We start from the raw sequence: 24,481 nt of genomic DNA on the forward strand, positions 1-24,481 counted from the left end.
TATATTTTAACTGATAATTAAAAAATAAATAAATAATTTAACGAGAACGAATTTTCGACAGATTTAATGATCTGCACGGGAAGTAAATCTGTTTATTTGTCATTAATAACCAGTTCTGTTGATCCAGTTCTGTCATCTTTAATGATGTCGCGATCCATTTACTCATCTTTCACTGGATAAAAAGCATTAATCCAATTTTTATCTGGAGTAATTGACACGCGTAATGATGGGAGAGTAGAAATAGTTGAAGTGGCAGAGAGTGATATAGCAAATGTGTTTGGGAAATGGAACCATTTGATTAGAAATCTTCCGATTCATAATATGTATATATGCGTATGATGAAGTTAACTGCTTGCTCGTAACGTTGCCATCTCGACTAGAGTACCAGGAACATATTCTCTCCCTCACCCCCCGACTCCTCTCAAGCTGCGATTAAATATACAGGGTGTCCCATAAATTCGCAAATAGTTTAAAAATGCATCAGAATTGAAGGAATTTGTGTATTAGAATGTGGTTTGTGAAAAAGTTATTGTCACAAAGGGGAAATTTTTTTTTGGTACAGAATTTTATTTATTTATTTTTTTTTGGTATACAAAAAAAATAGTTTAAATTTTATGTCGATAGAGGGTGCTACACGAAAGCAAACTACTGGAAATATGCAAATCAGTGTCCTATGAAATTCAAGTTGTACGATCAACAGATCACTTCTAAATTTTCCTACATAACTAGCGCTTCATAAATAAGGTTTTCATTGTGATGTTGACATTGGTGGACAAACCACTATTGGCGAAGTTAGTTTAACCTCAGGAATCGCCGGCTGAAGCAAGCTTTACGAACGTTTCGGATGCAGATTGTACAAACGGAGTTCCATAGAATTATGTGATTTTCTTTCGAACAGCGCTCTCTATTGGCAGCAATTTCAACTTTTTTTTTCTGGACTAAAAATTCATCAGAACTGTAATTGGTATATTTAGCTGCGGTTTGCAGAAAAGTTATTCTCACGAAAAGAGATTTTGTTTGGTACTGAAAAAAAAAAAAAAAATTAGCTCTAATTTTTGTCAAAATTTTTGAACAAAAATCCGGCAAGAGTGATTGGACCTGAAACTTTGTTCAATCTCTCCTTCGTCTGAAACATTAGTAAAGATTGCTTCAGCCGGTGATTCTGGCCGAGATAAAATAACTTCACCAATGCCACCATCAGAATGAAAACCTTATTTATCTAAGAGCGGGACCTCGTGTGTGTGGCCCCAAGACCCCTGGTGAAGGCCATGGACAATAGTCATGATTTCTAGTTAGCTGAAAAAATTTTGTACCCCTCCAATATTTGTCACTCATTCAGAGCCCCCTCCCACTCTTCCCCAGATCCTGGAACATAGGCGGAAATGTCCTGGAGTCGGGTTCCTCCTTAGAGGAGATATATAATACCCTTATACCCAGGGCCGTAACTATGTTTTTTGCCACCCCTCAGAACTTTAAAATTCGATAATTTTATAACGGTGTTTTTTTTCCCACCTAAAATTGCCGCCCCTAAATTTTGCCTGGTGGGTGGGGGCTCTAGTTCCGGCCCCGTTTATACCTCATCTAAGGGTCCTTCAGACCAAGATTTTTTTTACAGGCTCCCCAATAGTAAATTTAAAGAGAGAGAGAAAAAAGGGGGTATCAATAAAAAAAGTAATTCAAACTAGGAGTGGGGGGGAGACTAGTCATATCGGACGCGGACATCGTAATTCAACAGGTCCCATCACATAAACTTCGCCCCCACGTCCATACAAAAAAAATATCATAACAATAGCAACAACAAACTAAAATACGGGTATGGATCATTATTAAAACCGACAATCGAATAATAATTACAATATAATAATATTTACCTGCAGCCGTAAAACGGGCAAAAACAATCAGCTCTTATCCATGCTTTCCATGTTGAATCATTGTTGTGGAAAGAAAACACACGGAGAGATACAAAACCGTAAACACACAACCTCACTGACATAAAGCCAAAACCGAACTCGCAGAAATCTTCCTTCACAACAGCGAGAACGTCCCGGAGCTCATCACATGTTTGGCGATTTTTCCTCCATCAACAATTGGCTATTTGTCGCCATTCGAGAAATCAGGCCACTGAGATTGGCGAGATAATAGACGATTTCATATCGCTGTTTTTTTTTTTTCCAGTCGATATTGGTTTGTAGAATTAGTCGCGCTCATAGTTTAGAATTTATAAGTTTATACGGCAGACCATAGCGAAACCTAGGGGAGATGCCCTTTGAGCCTTCCCAATAAATTAAGTAAGGGGGCTGAGACCACCTCCCCCCCCCAGTAATTTCTGATAAAACAATGCAATCCACCTTCTCTCCTGCGTACGCGCTTGAGTCCGCATGTTCGGGATGACCAGCAACCAATATTTTCTTTACGTCGGCTCCTCTGCGGTAGATTCTCGGTAATCCGGCCGATCGCTAATCCGGCCCGTTCAGTAATCGGTGGTTTTTTTTGTTCTTTTTCAAGCATAGAAGAAGAAAACATGTCACTGCATGCAGAGGCGTATTTACGATTTTTCCGCCTGTGGGCACACGAATTTTGCCGCCCTTCTTCCTTTCTAGTCTAATTTTCTTGACTACTCTTTCCTCGAATTCGACACTCTGTGCTATAACCCGCTTGGCTTCAGTCCACTCCTGCAAGTATACCATTGTTAGTCACTCTTTTAGTCATTCACATGCTTGCATACTGTTTTGGTCACTCACATGGATGCACATGCTCTAGGCAGTGCCGCATGGGCCCAACTTGGACACGACCCGGGGGCCTCAAGTGCAAGTCTACCTCAAAAGCATCATGCAAACCCCCCCCCCCCCGGGCAAATCGATTTTTCTGAGACCCCCTATTTGACTACAAATGCCTACTTACCAATTTACATGCTTAATCTCGAAAATCTTAACCAGGTCTCATTATCATAAGGGCCCTCCTTTTCGCTTGAGGGCCACGGAGCTGTGCCCGGGTGGGCCCATGCGTTAAGACAGCGCGGCTCAAGCCCGGAAGGGGGTGTAGTGCTCATTAAAATTAGATCTGGTTAAAATTCTTTCGTTTTATTACATTAAACATGTTTCATTAAACATGTCTAGCCAGTTGGGGGGGCTTCGGAAAAATCACTTTGCCCGGTTGTCCAGAATGGTCTTAAGACGGTCCTGTCTCTAGGCCACTCACTCAACAGGTACTTCGCTCTAGAGGTCGCTCGTTTGGGTCAATCACTTGCTTACTCGTGCTCTAAGTCACTCTTTTACTCACTCACGTGCTTGCATGCTCAGAGAGCAAAGGACCCGGTCAGTGAATGACCAAAAGAGTGACCTAGAGCGTGTACAAGCTCGTGAGGGCCCTAGAGCAGGAGTCCTCAACCTTTCTTGCGTCGCGAGCACTACCTATCCCCCATCACCAAACGAAGAGCACACCCCTCTCACGGCAACTTAGACATACTTATGCCCTAAATCTACATAATTGTAATCCATGAATACAATTCTTTACACGCTGTTTAAATTGAAGCGTTGTTCAAGTGCTTCGGGAACGCGAAATCGGACACGATCACTGAGCACAATCATCCCATGCTCACAGATTCTGCTGTGAGCATGGGACCAAATGAGTCACCTACAGAATCTGTGAGCATCGGAATGACCAAAAGATTGACCTAGAAAGCAAGGAACCAAAACAATGTACAAGCGTGCAAGTGATCAAAACATTGTACAAGCGTGCAAGTGACCAAAACAATGTACAAGCGTGCAAGGGACCAAGACAGTGCGCAAAGCATGCGAGTGACCAAAACAGTACGCAAAGCATGCGAGTGACCAAAACAGTACGCAAGCATGTGAGTGGCCAACACAGTGAGCAAGCATGTGAATAACCAAAAGAGTGTCCTAGAGAATGTGTGAGCAAAGGAGTGACTTATAGAGTTTTTGTGAGCACGGGAGTGAGACCTAGAGAGTGTTTGTGAGCATGGGAATGACCTAAAGAGTACGCAATCTTTACAGGGATTGGGGGGAGCCACGCTGGTTATCGCAAAGGACGGCGAATCCGAGGAATGAGTGGTCAAGAAAGTAAGACTAGAATAGGAGGAGGGCGGCAAAATTTGTGAATCCCGCAGGCGGCAAAACCGGCAATGAATACCTCTTTTGGATGGAAGGGCTTTTTTTTCTTACATTACATTTGCCTCCACAACAGCTAGGCCATTGCAAAAGTAACTTCATGCGTACATGGATTATAACAACAGCTACTGCTTCCAAAAAAGGGGAGTATTGTGGACCGAGTATGGAAACGATTGTCGCGACAAGGAGAGGGTACACCTTCTGACCTCCTGCATAGTATTGCTGGAGGTAAATAACTGTAACTTATATAGTAAAAGTCTGGTTCAACCTCTCCGTCAAAATTTAAACGCAAAAAAAAAAAAAACCTTCGATGGGAAAAAAATTGATAATATAAACCGAAATTCTGATAAATATAAATGAATTTTTTTTCCCCCATGTCACTATATCGGTCCCGTTCCGTACTTTGCAAAAGTCATAACAATACCTGAATGACAACCTCGATTGACCGTGATTCTAATAAGCGTCATCTACTGTATTATTCAACTGGGCTTTTTTCATCTAACTTCGAAAAAGTAATACAGTCGAATCCCGTTATAACGAACTCCAAGAGACCGGAGAAATCACTTCGTTATAACGAAATTTCGTTATAAAGAAATTCCAGGTTACATAGTATTGCTCCTATGTAAACTTATCTGGGGGATTAGAAAAGTGTTCGTCACAAAACGAGATTTTCGCTATAACGGTATTCGTTAAAACGGGATTCGACTGTATGTACTAGACCAGTTTCTCTTAACCACGAGTGCTCCTGGGAAAGCCTTTTGGGGAATGGGGGGGGGAGCGAGATGTAGTATAAAAATTTAGCATCGTGGCTGATTATATTCCTGTATTTAGAACGTATTTTGTATTTTTTTTTACGCAGAAGAAAATACTGTATTGGACCCCTTGAATTAGAGAAAGTGTAAAGTTTAGGTTTTGCGGGGCCCCTTCAGAAGTCGGGGTCCAGTGCGCGCATTCGCCGTTAAATACGCTTCTATTCATAGGCAGTTTTCAGATGTGCTTTTTTCAAAATTTCTTTTGACGTCAGCGAATTCAGATACATTTCGTTTCGAACTGGGACGCGTTCGGTCGCGTAACATTACAAGTAACATTCGTTCGTAACATTACAAGAAATCTCCGAACAACGATTTCTGAATAACGGCCACTTTGGACATGGAATCAGAGAAAAAAACGCATATCGCTATGAGAAAAATAATTTTCAAGCTGATTTTAAAGGGAATTTTCCCGCTCCCCGAACTTTATGGGGGGGGGGGGAGAGGAGATTATGTATACTTTCTTTTCCTGGGTACGCAACTGCTAGATGGGGTGCTAGACTCCGCCACAAAGCTGGGCTGGAAGAGATCTCGGTAACGGGATAAGTCCAGTGGCAAAGTTATGGCGTTCATTCATGCTAGATGGGGTATATTGAAGGCAATGGAAAGGAAGAAGCAAGGTTTCTAAAATATATAAAAGGAAAAATGTCTTGAAGAGATAATATAGGGGATAACAGAAGAGACCTGTCTGTTGTAAGTACTCTTAATGACTAGAGGGGTATGCAAGTTCACGGCACTCCCTAGTCCAAGGGATGGTTCCGTCCAAAAGAAATGGTGCTCACAAATAGGAATAGAAATGTAAAGGGTGTTAATTTTTTGAGAGGGATGTGTCAATCTTTTTTTTCAACAAGAATGTATGTCAGCGCCTGTCTTCAACAACTGCATTGGACTCAGGAACACCCTGGAAAGGTCTAGTTAGTTTATAGTTTCCCAATTTTTTTGTTCCATCGTGCTCCTTCTTCAACATTTTTTTGTTCTTATCCCCCCCCCCTATTCAAACCAACCCATAGGATCCTTATCCTATAATAAACCCATAGTTTCTACTGCCCCCTTGGATCATCCCATCGCTCTCAGGGGGTGATCTTGCCCAGTTTGGGAAACACTGGTCTAGTTGAAGGTTTAGTGTGAACAAAAAACTATTTGGTACACACCGTCTTCGTCCATATCAGTTTTCCTCAATTGTTGTGTTCAACCCAAAGCTGCATTAAGAGTCTCAAGCGGCTTTGGTTCTACCTGAGCATTGCAAGCCTGCATTTTAGAATGTCATAACAGTGTTGTAGATCGATTAATCAATTATTATAATATTATCAAAATATAAGCATATATTTTAGTATAATCAATTATATAACTATTGTAATCAGTTACAGAATGAATTGTCATTTCACGTGCTATGTACGTGCATCGCAAATTTTAGTTGTTTTTTTTTTTCCAGAAATAAAACTACTTCTCCCAAAATAACGGCCACCTCCCAATAGCGGCCACATTTTTACGGTCCCGTTAGGGGATGCTGTTGGGAGATTTTACCGTATTTCCGTGTGCTGAGTTGTTGGAACCATTTCTAAAGCCAGGAAAGACAGCTTTGAAAACTAGTCGCCGCCAATCGCTTACTTATTTGCGAAATGGAGTTTTCATCAGTTTTGCTTGTAAAAACGGCAACCACAAATCGCTTGAATTTAAAGGACGATACGCAAGTAGCATTTTCAAAGAAGGAATTTCAATTTCGAAATTTCATTTATTAAGAAAAATCTCTAAAAGTGTCGACACGTACAGTAATTTTAATTTTGTTGCATTGATACCCAGTGTGCATTTTTTGTCACTACATTAACTTTGCAATTTACAAGGTGTATATTTTAAGTCTGAATTTTTATAGCAATTAAGTATTGGATAATTAATTTAGTTAATTACAAAATCTAAATTTGCACATCAGTGAATATATGCCTGTGATTACACACTGCCTCTCCTAAGCATAGATGAAGTGTGAGGGAAAAATAATGCTGGAAGGGGGGTGGGAAGTTATCTATCAACAATCGGTATCAGCAGGAAAGTGATGGAGGGGGGCTCCAGTGCAATTCGGACAATAGATAACAAGAGTTAAGCAATGCAATTCGATAGCCACGCCTACCTTCCAGTGCAACTCACCCATCTCCTTGATCCGGACCGGATTAATCCATATGAAGGCCCTAAGCACTCAAGTGATTTTTTTTGCACCCCACACTTTACTTTTAACCTTAACGCATGCCCTCTTCCATGACAATTAGATTTGTTTGCAATTTTCTAGTATAAGTATACAAATTGGTAAGCGGGTATTTTTAGGGAGGGGGGGGGGGAAGTTCAGAAGAGTCATTTTTCCCGGCGGGTCGGGAGACTCGAGTGCCGGGAAGGCCTCATAACCATTTTATCCAATTAAAATTTTGTAGAGAGTGAGTTTGCAAATTGTGTGGTATGCAGGTATAATATATAGCTAGGGGGGGCTCAGAAGAATTTGCTTTAGCTGGGGGCGGGAGGGTCCTATGATGCTGTTGAGACGGCTCTGGGCATACTTATGGTAATAGTGCAAAATCTCAATCCAAAGACTGAGCATTAAACGTGAGTTCTTGTTCCAAATTAATTTACTCTGCTTTTGTGACACCCTTTAGAAACTAAAGAGCAATCAGAAAAAAAATTTACTATCGCTTGGGGGATCTGTACCTACATACCTCTTCCCCCTTAATTTTTGACAGAAAGAGAGTAAACTCGACTCTCTTGCTGGTCCAGCACTCAGAGAACAGACCCTACCCCTTCCGTCTTTTATAGTTGCGGCTCTGGTCAGCCTTTCCATAAAAGTCTTAACTATCGAGTGCTCTTAAAAGATAATCAAGTGCTCTTAAAATTTTAGGACTTCCTATAGGATGGCTGATGCCGGGGAAAACTACACTTATATAAAAGCAATGTACTATTTTGATCATTTTTTCGTGGTGCCTCTTTTCTCCTGATGCCCTAAGTACGTGCTTATTTTGCTTAATGGTTAATCCTGCCCCGTCCTTGATCATCAACTGTGGGAAGTAAGTGGGGAGGAGATTAAAAATAAAAAAATCTAGATTTCTCAGTTGCAACATCAAAAGTTGCAGTAATGTTCCATCTGAAGACTTTGCTTTGAGAGTGACTTTCAAGCTTTAGCACAACAAAGACGAATTAGAAATCTGTTGTTCCCATGGAATCGATTTAAAAAAACAGAAGCGAAAAACATAAAAAAGCGGAATAAAAATTCAATTGCCAAAAGAAAAAACCGTTCGGAGTTTCAGTGCTTGTCCATAATGAAAGCGAGTAACAGTGGCGGGACCAGGTTTTGGGGGGGGGGGGGGGGGTGGAGCGAAATTGGGAAAGTCGCTTTTTTTCTGTTCCTGATTTAGGCATAAATTTAGAAAGTACTTGAAATTAAAATAAATTTAATTTATTTTTTCTATTTTCAGTTGATCTGTGCAAATTAAATTAATTACTATTTGACTGATTTGATTAATTTTAGGTGGGGGGGGGGGGGTGTTGTTCACGATCTTGGCTTCCCATGCTTTCCTGTGGGAGAAATCTTCTCCCTTTAAGGAACATTTAAAATTTTCAATTCTACACTGCTGGCCACCCAAATTGCAACACCAAGAAAGACAAGAGATATCGCAACAATATTTATTTTGTAGATAACATGTTGACCAAGCATCAAATGATTAAATTTATAGACTTCTGTGAAGTGTGGTTCCTGCCAAAATCAGTAGCCAGAGTAGCCGCCATTGTTGGAGATCACCGCTGCCACACTCCTCGGCATTGATTCAAAGAGACTTTGGATGTGTTCTTGGGGTACAGCAGACCAAGCAGCTTCCACGCGTTGCCAAAGTTGATCTGGTGTGGCAGCTGGGGATGTAATCTGGGTCAATCGTTGAGCAACCATGGACCACATGTTTTCTATCGGCGAAAGATCCGGAGAGCGAGCTGGCCAGGGAAGCAATTCAATCTGGCGATTGACGAAGAACCTTTGGACAATGCGTGCCACGTGTGGTCGCGCATTATCCTGTTGAAATATGGCTGTGGGCAAGCCCTGAAGGTAAGGAAGGACAACTGGCTCCAACACCTCGGAGATGTAGCGCTGGCTTTTTAAAGTACCGGCAATGCGTACTAGAGGAGTGCGAGAGTGATATCCAATACCGCCCCATACCATAATACCCGGTGCAGGACCAGTGTGGCGGTGCATAACGCAGCTGTTCAGCATCCTCTCTCCACGGTGTCTCCAGACTCGAATACGACCATCGTGGTGTTGCAGACAGAAGCGTGACTCGTCAGTAAAGACAATTTCATTCCATTGGTGTCCACATCCTTCTTTCATCGCACCATTGGCGGCGGAGACGTCTGTGGTTCTGCGTCAAGGGTAGACGAAGCAATGGACGTCTTGCGGACAGACCACTCTGCTGTAAACGGCGTCGAATGGTACGCGCAGACACTGGACGATGCGGTACAGACTGAATGTGCTGTGCTATGGTTCGTGATGTGGCTGAGCGATCCGTCACTGCCATACGCACAATACGCCTGTCATCACGTAAAGTGGTGCACTGAGGTGGATGCGATCGAACACGTCGGTCCGTCGTACCCTCCTGCATCCAACGATCACATATCCGCATTACAGTTGTTTGGTTTCGTCCAACACGACTACCGATTTCCCTGAAAGATAATCCACAATCTCGGTAGGCCACTATCCTTCCTCTGTCGAACTCGGATACTTGATCAAAAGATGATCGCTGTTTTCTACGAGGCATAATTGATCGTTTTTTTGAAAAAACCACAAGAAAAACACAATTGCCGTACTTCAAATCGTCGAAATCTCCAAGCCTTAAATAGCACTTTGAAGTGGCGCCACAGGCGCGCGTGATGTGCGTCTGCGCTGAAATTCTAATCATTTGCATATCTCACCTCCGCTAATGCATGTTGTAAATTTCATATTATTTGCATGCTTCCTTCAGGGTGTTGCATTTACGGTGGCCAGCAGTGTATTTTAGACACTCAAAAAAAAAAAATTCTCAAATTTTATGGATATTTTTATACAATTTAACAAGAGCATTTGGGATTTTCATTTTTGGTAATTTTTTTTCTTGAATTTTAACTTCAACAGCGTGCATTTTTTTTTTCTCAAAAATCAGGGAAATTTACCCCTATTTTGTGCCATAAAAGTTCTTTAAATCATTTTAATAACAAATCCTCTTGTAAAAGTATGTAACGCCTTAGTGTTGAGAGGCACACAAAGTTTCAAGACATTTGAACGAGGGGGTGTTCGAGAAATGTTTCTTGTCTGACAGAAAACTCAGTTTTGAGAAAAGAGCATTCTTACTCATTCTAAATTTTTTTTTTGTCTTTCATCATTATTTCATTTTACTTTGTTTTTTACCTTTTTATCGCTAAAAAAGACATTTTCACGGAGCTACCAAAAATAACATTCTTGTCCCCCCCCAGGACCACTGAACTCTTAAAAATGGCCCTTAAATATACCGTATATGTACAGTGGAATCCCGTTTTAACGAACTCCACGAGACCGGAGAAATCACTTCGCTGTAACGAAATTTCGTTATAAAGGAATTCCAGGTTTATACATTGCTGCTATGTCAACTTATCCGAGGGACTAGAAAAGTGTTCGTTAAAACGGGATTTTCACTATAACGGTATTCAACTGTATATTTTCTTAATACAAACCCTACAATTCTTCTTGCCCGATCTCCATTACATTCCACAATCTATCAAACAGTACCGGGCTCCCCGGCAGTGCCGTCTTAAGGCATGGGCCTACCCGGGGGCCTCAAGCGAAGTAGGTAGGCCTCACAAAAATGAGATCTGGTTGAAGTTTTCAAGAATCTGCCTCGTAGGGCCTCAGAAAAATCACTTGGCCCGGGGGCCCCATGATGCTCTTAAGACGGCCGGCCCTGCTCCCCGAACCCGGGCAGTATACCCGGATAGCGCCGTTTGTCTCTGCTTATCTTTTCGGATATACTACATTCAATAAGATAGGAAATACTAAAAATACCGCAGGTAATCCGTGGAATTGTGTTGGAAAGAAACGCCAAAAAAAATTCGTTTTTGCAAGCCAAAAAATAACTTGCTCGAAGTTTCGCGTGATTCCAGTCTATTCATTTTTTTGTTTTTAAAGAAGATGGTGACGAGGATTTTCACGTGTGTTTGGATAAAGGAAGAGAAGAAGAAAAAAAAATGAACCGCCATATCACGTAGTGCAATGACCTACTAAACGCTTTTGGAAAATACGCTGTATGTAGTTGCTGCTTTGAGCTAAAACAACACCCCCAACTATTGGTGACGACGATGGGAAGAGTGGTCCTGTGTATGTGTGCTGTGGGTAAACTGAACTGGCTATGGGATGAGTGACACCATTTCACTTTATTTCAATTTGATTGGATTGAGGAAGAAAAAGAAGAGAGACGAGGACACCTCCATTTGTTTCATCCGAATGATCATTTGATACGCGAGAAGAAAAGGAAACACCTTATCAAAGAAGAACCTTAATGAGAAAAGATGACGATATAAAAAAAAAATATTGTATTATTCATCTATAATTCCATTATTTGCTGATTGATCGCAGTTTCGTTTCTCATTATTTGTATATTCCCACGTAAGTTTCTGTAGGTCGGAATTTCATACGTACGTATGATCTCGAGCGCGCTATGAGCGGAGATACGGTAGAGTGTCAAAGATGGAGCTGGTCTAATGTCTATGTGTATACGGGATGTCCTGTAAGTGCTAATGCGGCCTTTATCCCATCAACCGTCCGTCGTAGAAGTATGATTTCCAATTTAACAAAATGCTCAAAAGGTGTTCAAAAATTACTCTGTACCAGTTTTGAGAGTGAAGATACAGTGTGTCACAAAGCCACTGTGGTGGTCGAGTGGTCATAGTGACGGACTCGCGTCGCGAGGTCTCGGGTTCGAACCACCCCCTCGTAACCACATTAAAAGGTCTCGTCACAGAGAGCAACAGACCTACAAACAGTGCAAATTGTAATTCAATCATAACACATCACTCACTTCACTTCTGAAATATAGATGGCAGCACTGAAAAATCAAACATAACACTACGTACGCACTCAGACTGTGGGGTACAGACACACACAATTACACTTCCGGCACAACTCATTAGGTAGTAAATCGCCCATAGATGGTGATAGACCTGAATATATAATGTGTTCGATTCAAAAGAAAGAAAGAAAGCGTGTCGCAAAAAAAAAAATTCTATCATTTTTTATACGTTCCCCCCCCCCCTGTCCTCTAACTTCTAATAATTAGGGCAGCAACTTTCTAATTATTAGAAAGTTGTCAACATGTATCTCCTGAGGTCAAACAGAAAAAAAATACCATGTTTCTAAGCGAAATATTCGCTGAGATATTCGAATTCAAAAATTGGAAAAAAGTTATGGGGGAAAAAACAGCAAAAACTAACGGACAACGCTCCTTTCCCTCATTTATGCCGTCCTTTCCCAACTTTTCTCCGATTTTTGAATTCGAATATCACAGCGGATATTGCGTTTAGAAACTTGGAATTTTTTTTCTCTGTTGGCCTCAGGAAAGGCAGGGCAAGAACTTTCTAGTTGGAAGTTAGAGGACAGAGGGACAGTATAAAAATTTAGATTTTTTTTTTATTTTGTTGCACACTGTATTTTCACTCTCAAAACTAGTATAAAGTGATTTTTGAACTCCTTTTGAGCATTTCTTAAACTGAAACTATACCTCTACGACGAATGGTTGGTAAGATAAAGGCCATATTAGCACTTACAGGATACCCTGTATATGAATTTACATCATCATCGTCATCATCATCATGCCCCCCCCCCTTTCCCCAGATTTTCAAGTCTATTTCCGCCTATGAACCGGACCCCATTGCCTCAAGATTATTTCTTTGGGAGTTCAGTTTTCAAGTTCTCTAAAAAAACTACTACGGTAAAATACAAAATCGTATAGCTGTGTTCTAACAGTGAGTAATAACTGGTATTACTCACTCTGTGCCAGTGTTTTTCACCCTATGGTCCGCTGTGGGGGTCCACGGGATCATTTTCATTCACTACCATTGCATGAATGACACATTTTGTGCTGTGAGATTCTAATTTATTCTTATTTTTATGACATGAAAATCATGAAAAAATAATACGTTTTGTGTTTTTTGGGAGGGGGGTGTCGAAATTGACCTAATGACATAACTGGAGGTCCGCGGAGCATTGACCGCTATTGCAGCTTCTGTATCAGCATAAGGCTCAGCTCAATTTAGTAGGAGGGGCTCTCAGATCCAGGCCGTTGTCAATTATCGATGAAAAATTGCCAAAGGTGAGTACAATTGCCAATTGTAGCCAAAATAAAAAAAAAAATTACAAATTAAAGTATAGTTGCCAATTATAGTCAAAAGGAAGTAAAGTTGCAAATTATAATAAAATTTTTTTTAAAGGTGAATAAAGTTGCCAAACGCACAACTATCTTTAAAGTTGCTGAATGATCGCCAATAGCCGGAAATATACAGTAATATACAGATTACGTATATACAGTAATATACAGTAATATTACGTGTAAATATACAGTAGATCTACTGCTACTGCTGATTGAAATGAAATTCATCGAAAAAATAGAAAGATATGCTTCACAAATATTTCAGATGATAAAAATCAGCTGACTATAACTAATTATGCGAATTACTCTCTGTGACGAAGCTTTTTAACTTCATATTGGCTCACATTCAAACCTCGAAGTTTGGAACTAATACACGTTACTACCCTCCCTATACGTGAAGCAGCACAATGCACAATACACCTCGATACACGCACAAAAGTGTTACCACTCAATGCAGTTCAATGTGCAATACAGCGTATAATACGCAATTTACAGCGCAAAATACACATAATACGCAGCAAATCTCAATATGCGATACATTTTCGAAGAAACAAAGAAACTTTCCTATACGACTTGACAAATTTTCGGACTACCATGTCATTTAATTCGGATGCTCCTCGGTATACGGGCAAAATCTTGCCCAAATATGTCGAACGGTTTCCGATATATTAGCATACGGTGCATAAAATCGTGGCCGAATCGTTAACGCGGCTCTGTTATGAGATAGTTCTTGTTCTGTTAATACGTACCTGATTCCAACCCTACCTGACCTCCTAAGTCAGGCTTTCGCCCTAATGCATATTAATTGCAATATTAGGGTTGCTTTTTGTCACAGCTCTAAGTGCACCCTCTCCCAATTCTTGTTCATTTGCCGCTTTCAGGACATCAACACACTCGTTGCCTAATTCGGGATATCCAAACAGCACATAGAGTTGAATAGTTACCCTCACCCCTCAGGGTGAGGACCCCACTGCGTTAAATTAATTACTATCGTAATATACGATGCGATATACAATAATACGATAATATTCAATACGTCGTTTACCGACGTTGTTTCCCTAGTACACTAGGAAACCCAAAATACAGTGTATGGAGTTCCTTCTTCTGTAACCTTCTTGGCTAGTGCCGTCGTAATGCATGGGCTTACCCGGGCATGGCCCGGGGGCCTCAAGAGAAGAGGAGCCTCACAAAAACGAGAGCAGGTTTAAATTTTCGAGAATTGGTCAGGTAGGACCTCGGAAAAATAACTTCCCCCAGGGGCCAATGATGCTCTCAAGACGGCACTGTTCTTGGCTACTGAAAAAGGAACTTGATACAGTTCCGAAACGCATCTAGCTGTTGTTCTCTGCGTATTTTGGATTTACCGACGTTGTATATCCTTAGTATATTGTCTCACCCAAAAATTTATTTCCAATCACTATCGTATTAGAATATAGCCCCCACAAGTGTGGCCATATGCCGGGGAACCAAATCCTAGGTGAAAAAAAAAAACTTTGTAGACCAAAAAAAACGGGGTCGGAGGACGCCAAAAAACAGGTCCTGCGCTTGTAGAAATTTTTTTTCGAGCCATCCCTGCTCATAAAAGGGAGAATATAGAAGTAACTAACCCTTTATACGGCAGTGGTCTTCAACCTCTTTTTCCAGTCGCGAGCACTGCCTCTATCCACCTTTTGTGTAATGTACACTTGATATACAATCGCTTTCGTGGCCCGGGGGATTTGAGGGGACACATACTCATACTTCCGGCGCAACTTAATCGGTAGTAAATTGCCTATGGTGATAGACCGGAGTTGTGCTCGGTTTGAATAAATGAATTCCTGTATCCACCATCAAAAGAAGAGCACCCTTACGGCAATTTTAACATACGAATGCATGAAGTTGGGATGATTTCGATTCTTGAATGCCATTTATGCAAGGTGTTTAATTGGAACATTGATCAAGTGCTCGCGAGCACAAAATCGGGCAGTAGCCTCGAGCACTCTGAGTGTTTCAGGGCACTGTAGTGCTCGCGAGCAACGGGTTGAAGATGTCTGCTTTATGGGTTCCTACTCGACGTGCATCCACTTTATCTCGGGTCCTGGCCCCCGGTCAGTAATCCTGGCCCACAAAAGGGTGGAGCTGACAGGGCTCTCGAGACGACTCTTATCTTTTTTTTTTCACTGCAAATTCGCTATGTAAGGGGAAATCTGTGAAAATCGGGCTAGGGGCTCGCAAAAGATCTCAGCCTACTACAGCCCTGCAGTAGCAGACCATGCTAGTAATTTTTACGGCCCCTCCAAAGTCAATCAGAGTTTTAAAAAAATGCAGGATTTTCCTGGGGCCCCGGGGCTGGACGGAGCCCCCACCAATTTGACGATGGTGGTCAAAATTTAAAAATATTGCAATTTATAATGCCAATAAAAATTTGCAACTGAAATAATTCAATAGATAAACACAATTTTTGACCTTTCTTTCCCTGTCACTTACTGTGATTAAAATATTCGATTTGAAATTCGCGCGTTGAGTTCCATAAGTGGGATAAGTGCTGTAATCTATTTATTTGCATGTGGGATAAGTGCTGTCATCTATTTATTTGCATATGTGGTGTAGCAGTAGTAGGTAGTGCCTCCAAAAAATGGCTCGGGGGATCCCTGATGTTCTTAAGTCAGCAAAATTTCGTCAGAAGCTTAGAATATTTCATAGCTTCAAAAAGGGTGGCTGATGACGTAAGCAACCTACAACCCCCCCTCCCCCCTTGTCATCAAAAGGCAGCAAATCCAACCCCCCCCCCCCCTCGATGCTGACGTAATACTTGAATGACCCCTTAGATCATTTTCGCATACGCCACTTTTCAAGGTGTGGATCTACGGTGGTAAATCCGCGGTAGTCGAGAGCGACCGAAAAAATTCGAGTTTGTTTACATTTCATTGGTGGTTGCCAAGCTTAGTTGAGCTAGGTTTGAAATTTAAATTAGGTGTGTTTTGATGTGAGATTTTTAGTTATTTTAAAATTTTAGAAAGGAAGAAAAGCATCATTATTTAGATAGATGAGCATGTTGAATGTAAGTTTCCTATCATGTTCATGATTTCTCCCTCCACCCTCCTATATGATTATTTTATTTGGCATGTTCCCGAAATTCGAATTTTTTTTTTTCTATTGGGAAATTCTATTTCATTTCAAACATATTTTCATTTAGTTTGAGGAATGATTCGATTGATTTGATGTTGATTAATTCATTAAATTTCAGTCGCTATAGTAACACTGAGTACATTCTCAACATCGTGGGGGGGGGGGGGGGGAGTGTGCATGGCTTCACATTCGTTTTGATTTCATTCCGACCCGTATCTGAGATATTTAACTAACGGGCTCCAAAAAAGTAAATTTATAACGTAAAGTTATGGTGGGCTTCATCCCATTCGTACCCAGGCTGAAGCCCTGTCAACCCTACCTATACGGAGTCCATGAAGTGAGTCCTCCCCTATAAAAGTGCTCATCTGATAACTCGTGATCCATACAAAGCTGGTAATACTAGACCCAGTGATTCTTACATTTTTAGCCCATGGTCCACTTTGGACCGTATTTTCTTCTTGTGTCCCCTCCCCCTTTCGTATTGGGGACTCTCCTCCAGGAGAGCGAGACACTTTCTACTTATTGACTTGAATTTAGTAAAAATTACATTTTTGATGCGCAAAAAAGTTTTCTATCTTTAAAGTCCTGGATCAGGCATGTATTACCTCAGAGGGGGTAGGGAAATCATCCTTACCTCCTTACAATGAACCAAATTATATGGGGGGAAGCGAGTATGTTCTCCCTAAAATATGGGAATGATCCAACGAACATGCACAATAAATTGCCTTCCGAATATGTCACACTAGATGCGTGTCTACCATTGTCCAGAGTTTGGTAAGCCTTTTTTCTTAATAAGGTCCTTAGGCAAAATAATGTTCTGGGGGCCTCGTATTTAGCTGGAAATAACAACTTACATTTTGTACACTTATTTGAGAGGATCGTAGTACCAGATCTCATCATGTAGGACTCCAATTTGAGCACGAGTCCCAGGGGTCTATGGGCAGCTCCGCTATATTCTGAAAATAGTCACATTCTTTCTCACCATGTTTTCTTGAAAAAATTTATATTTCTTTACAACCGAATTTTTTTTCACACCTCTCTGTGGCTACCTGCCATGACTCTCAGTGCATTTTATTTTCATCCATTGCCCCCCCCCCCCCCCCACGGAATATACTATTACCGAAAGGTAGAGAACCACTGTACTAGTCTACCAAATATACATGGTGGTCACATGAGACAACTTTGTCTTTATACAGGCCTCTAATGGCGACAAAATCAACAAATGCAAATTAAATTTGGGGTGTTACACCATTTCAAAGTGTTCACTGGAGAACAAGAAGAGAAACTAAACCCTAGCTCTCTCACAGTTGCAGCAACAAAATTTCAAAAAAATTAAAATTTCAGCATTCACTTTTATGCATTGTTAAGTAATTGGTGCAGTGGAAAACCATAAATGGCATTGAAGCTGTGCATGTAGCACAAGGCTGGACAAAGATCGCCGTGCCGACTAGAAAATCGGTATCGCCGCCCTAAAATTTTCTAAATGTGGTTACTGAATTGGAGTCTATAAGGGTGACAAAATTTTCTGATTTTATTTCACAACATATTTTAACATGAGACAAGTAAAAGAAAACATTATTTAGGACTTTTTCTTGAGCACAATACCATGCTTGGTTCGTAAGATTCCGGCTGGTGAATAAATACTTTTTTTTGATTTGTCAATCCCTGCTGTAGCACCATGAACGCTGTCTCCAAATGCAAAGAAATATGTGGAAACAACCAATTCAGATCACATTACTACCACAGGAAGTCCCCCACCGAGACACTAGCCCTCTATGTGGGATCTTTGCCTGTGTCCCGTGGCAGTGCTACAATTACCATTCCAACACCAGTCATGGTTTTTCACTGTGCTGACCACTTAACCATGCATAAAGTAAATATTGCGATTTGAATTTTTCTACATTTTGTTGCTGTGATCATAATTGTGAGAGCTTGGGTTTGCTTTTCTCTTCATTCTTAATCACATACTTGAAACACCTTTTCTCGAATTTTATTCACATCCAGGACCGTCATTTCAACGTTTTCCAGGGGGGCAAACAACATGTACTCAATGTATGTATGTATGTACCATTTTTAGTGTATTTTCAAAAGCCAGGGGACAACGGCCCCCCTGACCCCCCTCAAATGATGGGCTTGTTCACATCAATTGATTTTTTGCAGCCGCTAGGGACTTGTATATCGGCAATGTTATTTTATGATCGCCTTGTACATACTCTCGAATCTCATGCACGCGTGTGTCCAATCTCATCATGGGAGCCCCAATGTAACTGAAGCACCTTTGTTTGGATGGCGCTGCTCATTAATGAGAAAAGACAATATCTTGAGTATCATGGGGTTTTTTTTTTAAATTTTCCAGGGAGCTGATGCAACAACTAGTCTCAAAAATGAATTCATGGAAGTTCCATTGGAGGAAAAAACACAAAAGAAATTACCAAGGAGGAGAATCTATTTCAGCGATGGCTATCTCGATGAATACAGTACTGATGAAGAGCAAGAGGAAATCGACAGCCGTCCACTCGTTAACCCAGTAATTTTCCTTTTATAAACATACATATGATACTGGTCAGTTATTTGGAGAAACACTTACTGAATAAATGGTACACAATCACAATTTTGTGACAGTTTGGTGATTTTCTCAACCAATCTCATTCTCGCTAATGGAAATTTGATGGTGTTACTTATAACAAACACCATTTTAAATAACCCAAACTACTATTGGCAATCGCAATCATTCTCAAAATTATTGCGCTATTATTCAAATTATTAAAGATACAAATGTAGTACTAAATTGTAAAAATTTGTTACATCATTTCAATGTTATTTTGTTTCAGAGTACGCTCCCGTGGGGACCTTATATCTGGCATTATACGTGGTGGTTTGGAACAAAGGCTCTAGCAGGTATTGGCTTTAGCATAATAACACCACCGCTCCCCTTTCCCCACATGTATTTAAGATGTTTTTGTTCTACAGTAAAATGTCAGTGTAACGATTTCCAAAGGACCAGAGAAAATTTCCATCCTAGGGAATCTCGTTTGATACACGATAAACAGAAATTCTAGTATTTTGAGGCATAAGCAGTGTTAGTATTTAAAAAACGCTTAAGAATTGTGTTAAACGTACAGAACAACCTTATTAAAATATTTCTTTTTTCCTTCTTTCAAACCGAGCACAACTCAGGTCTATTGCCATAGGCTCTGTGTGTCTAACAGTCTGAGTACGTACAGTACAGTTACCAACCGTCCTCCTTTTTTATGTCATTTCAAGCGTCCTCCTACGTTTTGGAAAATTGTCCCTTTCGTCCTCTTTTGCAAGTTTTTGGGGAAACTTTTTTTCCCACTTTGAAACACATATTTCTTCATCGATATGAGTGTTTTTGTGGGTTTTTTTTTTATTCTGTGCATTTACCAATAGCTGTCTAAATTCCTAGAATTTATTGTTCCTGCTTTGGAGTTGGGAAAAATTATTGTTTTGTGACCGGTTTTTTTTATTGGTTGGAATAGTGGTGCTATCTATTGTTAGAATTAGGATAAGTGAGGTCACTAAGAAATTAGTAGTTGTTACTACTAATTACATCTTTCTCAGTTTTTGAATACGGTAATCCTAGTATATAGTGTTGTGTGTGTGTGTGTGTGAATTTTTAGTGGTGCCATCTATATTACAAATTCTAAGTGGAGTGGGATGTTTGAATATTTGTTCTGTTAGGCTTGTTGCCCTCTGTGGCAAGACTTCAATGGGGAGATTGGCTCGCATTCCTGCCTCGAAGTTGGGGACCACAGGAAACCAACTCCAGCTGACCGCCCCTATGGTGGCAGAGTGGTGCAACTACTAATTTCTTATTCTTTCATTCAAACCAAGCAAAACTCAGGTCTATTGCCATGGGCAGTTTACTACCGAGGGAGTTGTGCCAGAAGTGTAAGTGCGTGTGCCTAACAGTCTGAGTGCATATCTAGTGTTGTGTCTCTGTGCTGCCATGTATATTTCAGAAGTGGAGTGAGTGAAGTGTAATGATTGAATGCTTGTACCATTTGTGAGCCTGTTGCTCTCAGTGGTGAGACTTTGTAATGGGGAGATCGGCTCACATTTGCACCTCGAAGTTGGGAACCACAGAAAACCAACTTGAACTGACCACCACCACCACTGTGGCGATGGTGGACTCCAAAGCAGAGTGCACTGGGATAGTTAGTGCTACTGAGGAACAATCTGGAAGAATTTTGAGAAAAAGTGCAGAAAACGCTTTATGGGGATTTTTACCTCAGAACATTTCCAGTCAGCCGAAGGCAGAACAATGCAAAACATTCTGTTTTAAGGATGGTGGGATTCAAACTCGAGACCTCGCGATGTGAGTTTTTCACTATGACCAATCAACCAACATAGTGGCTGCACAATGATACCAGAATCAGGAAATGCTCCTTGAGCATTTTGCTGTCTGAACCAAATAGAAGCCGCACTGAGATCATCAAAATCTGGCTTTCTTTTCTGAGACTTTTTTAGTCAATCTTAGCACAAAACTTTTCAATTTCTGCTTGTTTTTTCAGTCTCGATCCGCCATTTCCCAAATACAAATATAGTCCTCCTACCACGAGATGAGATTTGGCTATGGCACGTCATGTCACGTGAAATGATTCTATTTTATCCTAGAAGGACATGCCAATCGTGGGAGCTCAGTCACTGATGAACTTTTCTCGATGTGCAATCGTTTTACCAAAAAAAAATTGAATAAAATCATCCGACGTGACGTGACATGACGCAGCGAAAATTCATCTTGTGGTCAGCGGACTATATGCAAGGTGTTCATAAACTGTTTAAAAAAATCTGAAGGATGTTACCCATCAAGACAAACAATATTTACTATAGCCCCTATGATCGTGATACAGTCAAAATGTCAGAAAAACAAAACTCAGAATCATGTCCAACAAGCGTGAGTCCTCATTTCTGATGTCATTGCTGCTCTGCCGGAGCATATAACCGTCAATCATCAGCACACTCTAGCACTGCTAACCGACATGTCCTGAATACAAGATATCCCGAAAGGTGAATTCAGAGGTGGAAAATCTGCTACAATTTCTATCCGATGTGTGCTACATTTTGCTATAATTTCCGGCGTTTGCTACATTCTGCTACAAAAATGCCAAAACATAATACAATTTTCCATTACGAAACTTTGAAGTTGCATCACAATAGAAGCTGACTTTTCGATAACATCATTTGCCCTCGATGCAATTTTATTTCTTGGGGCCACAAATGGAATTAGCTTGAGGCCCCCTCCCCAGGATTCAGCGGCCAGGTTTCTGAAAACGTATAAAAATGGGGTCAAACTGTGAAAATTGCTGCTCATCTGCAGAACAAGGAAAAAAAAACCTACAATCGTTGTTTCTAGCTATTTTTAAGGTGAGATTATGGTGTATTTTTTGCAGTAAAAAAATGGAAACCACCCTCTTGGGTTAAAAGGTGAACCTCCTCCCCTTTCTTGAGAAAATCCTGGGTACACTATTGATTGTGACCATAGGTTAGGTTTCATCCTAAATATTCTTCACCTTGACAGGTACCATCACCACTTTAGTTTTTTTTTCTAAATAGTTTACAAATTCCCTGTACATGCAGAAATTGTGGGAGGCACAAAACAATTTTGCTACTGGTGAGCAACTTGAACAAGTTTTTCTGTTACACATTGAGAACCACTAATGTTAAGGACATAGAAAAACTTCCTCCACATCGATTTGAAAGGCATTTGCGGCTCCCGCCCATCCACCCCCCCCCCCTCCCTCCCCAAGAATCAAAATTCATTTTATGATGCAATTTCATGATCGAATTCTAGTTTTATTTGTTGAATTTCCCATCAAACAATGACTGTTTATATTGACTGTATTTTTGTTTTTAGTTTGTGACTATCTCGGTGAGAGTTTGGCTCATATACTCGGTATAACCACACCAAAGTTCCAATATGAGATAGAACAATATAAGAAGATGGTATTAGAGGTAATGCTGCCTTTTTTAATGTCATACAATGTGTTTCATATCTCTATATTGATTTTTTTTTAATTTTATGATTAAGACGAGCTGTACTATTATTTATTAATTAAATTATTATTCTCTATGAATTTAATATTCATACAATATAAATTTTATGCAGGGTGATTATATAATTAAAGTTTCCATACTCCGAGTAGTTTTCCTCAAAAACCATCCGATTGCGGCCAAATTTTCAGGATATCTTAATGAGACTATGGGAGAGATTTACGCAATTAAAAAATAGTTCAAATCTTTGACCACCAAGTGAATAAGTGGCGCTTTCTTTTAATTGAATTTTCCTTTTCTTTTTCCATGGTCTATATACCATATATACCAAGTTTCTATGGAATGCCTCCTTCAGAACGGGCATTACATAGGTCTGAGCAGTATCAGTATACAAAAACTACTCAGACCTATGTAATGCCTGTTCTGGTAGACACATTCCATTGAAACTTGGTATATTCGCTATATGGACCATGGAAAAAGCACTCTCCCATGGTCTCATTAAGCTAGCCTAAAAAATTGCCTGTATTCGGATAAGCAGTTTTTGAGAAAAACTACCCAGAGTACGGGAACTTGAATTATAATTACTGTGTATATCAAAATATCATTCTTATTACAACTATTTTAAATGGTTAACTGTTTAGAACCCAGATATTTCTCCTCAAAGTCTCCAGATATTTCCAACTCGTTCAAGTTTAGACCACTCTTTCTTTTCTCCTCACCCTTCGGGATTAAAACTGTCTTTCTGGTTCCCGCCTCTGTCTAGAGTTTTCATTTTCTTTCCCAAAATTCAGATGCCTCCAAAACATATCGAGGCTGTCTTTGGGTGTTAGAAGGTTAAAATCAATTCCAAGGGTAATAATGTATGAGAATTAAGACTGATTTATCTATGGACAAGAAAATATTTCTGGGCCAAGGAGCCATCGGCCCAGTGGAATTCGGTCTTCTAGGACTCTGTTCCACCTACCGCTTAAGATGCCGCTCGCAAATGTGGACAAATCATCTTGTAGTTGAATATTCCATTAGACCATGGTTCCGTAGCTCAGAACTATCTTCTCGTCGTAGTAGCTGAGGAAGCCCTTGTTCTTTTTGCCATTCATTTGGTCTTTCGTATACTTGCAGACTATCTAGGTCACTCTTTTGGTTTCAGTGACATAGTCCCTCACTCTCTGGGCAGAGACAGATTAATGGTTTTCTATACAGATATTGCAACCTTTCCTCTCATTCCACTAATCTTCTTCGCCACTCATTTCTCAAATTTGCCACCCTGGGATATAGCCCACCAAGTCTTCCCCACCCCACCCCCCCTAAATACAGCATTGCCAAGCATAGGCACCAGAACCCCAATGTTTTCTTCATGTCTGTGCCTATGCTGCCAAGTACCAGCAGCTTTGTTGTATTGTACCATATTCGCCTCGCGGGTAAAACAACTTTCATAGATGGATTTTTTTTTAAAAAACAACATTGTAATAATGATTTTATACCTTTGCATTTATGTTAGGAGGAAGCGCTGAAGAAAAAAATTGAAGCAGAAAATGCTGGATGGAGCGGCAAGGCTCCAGTAGAGGTTCTTCACTGCCCGGTTGCAAATAACCAGCTTCCCACCAACATCATTGTTGATCAGACACTGGACACTGCCGAGGGAAGTAAAGATCAGTCACTCAGAAACGACTCGCAAAAATGGCAGAGATATTGATATAAATATCTTTCTGTCATTATCGTTTATGATATATTTTTCAGCCAGTAAACTTACTTCATTTTGTGAGCTTCATTTCTTACACTTACCGTTAAAGCATAAGACGATCTAATGCTTAAATGTTACTGCAATATTTGTACATGATGGATGTATGTGAACAGTCTTTTTTATGTCATTGATATTGTGAATGAAAGTCATAGTAGAACCATGATTAACTGCAGTTAAAAAATAATAATCTCGGATAATGGAGGAGAGCCAAGCATGGAATTATTATTACACTCCCTACACCTCATATATTATACAATATTTAGAATACACATCCCCAATGTTATTTTGGTC

At 40.3% G+C, this 24,481-nt stretch overlaps 2 protein-coding genes across 2 annotated transcripts in view; one reads left to right on the plus strand and one right to left on the minus strand.

Moving 5' to 3' along the window:
* Positions 1-2,011, minus strand: part of LOC149063845 (uncharacterized) — a 115,698-nt gene extending 113,687 nt beyond the window's left edge. Inside the window, exon 1 of the mRNA XM_089255262.1 lies at positions 1,872-2,011. The gene's annotated coding sequence lies outside the window, so the exon portion shown is untranslated. The remainder of the gene's footprint in view (positions 1-1,871) is intronic.
* A 14,199-nt stretch (positions 2,012-16,210) lies between these two features.
* On the plus strand, positions 16,211-24,211 carry LOC149063846 (protein FAM177A). Its single transcript, XM_089254707.1, has 5 exons — positions 16,211-16,366; positions 18,791-18,961; positions 19,266-19,332; positions 22,313-22,410; positions 23,948-24,211. The coding sequence occupies exons 1-5, from the start codon at positions 16,352-16,354 to the stop codon at positions 24,140-24,142; spliced, it is 546 nt and encodes a 181-aa protein (XP_089110833.1). The 5' UTR covers positions 16,211-16,351; the 3' UTR covers positions 24,143-24,211.
* The last annotated feature ends 270 nt before the right edge of the window (positions 24,212-24,481 follow it).

This window comes from Pholcus phalangioides, unplaced genomic scaffold, assembly GCF_987345545.1.
Source record: "Pholcus phalangioides strain wild (caught in Gottingen) unplaced genomic scaffold, Ppha-v1.0 ptg000042l_1, whole genome shotgun sequence".
Classification (NCBI taxonomy): Eukaryota; Metazoa; Arthropoda; class Arachnida; order Araneae; family Pholcidae; genus Pholcus; species Pholcus phalangioides.

Coding starts and splice junctions, on each gene's coding strand:
- LOC149063846 (XM_089254707.1), top strand. Junction 18,962..19,265: donor GCCGTCCACTCGTTAACCCA/GTAATTTTCCTT, acceptor ATTTTGTTTCAG/AGTACGCTCCCGTGGGGACC. Junction 22,411..23,947: donor ATAAGAAGATGGTATTAGAG/GTAATGCTGCCT, acceptor CATTTATGTTAG/GAGGAAGCGCTGAAGAAAAA.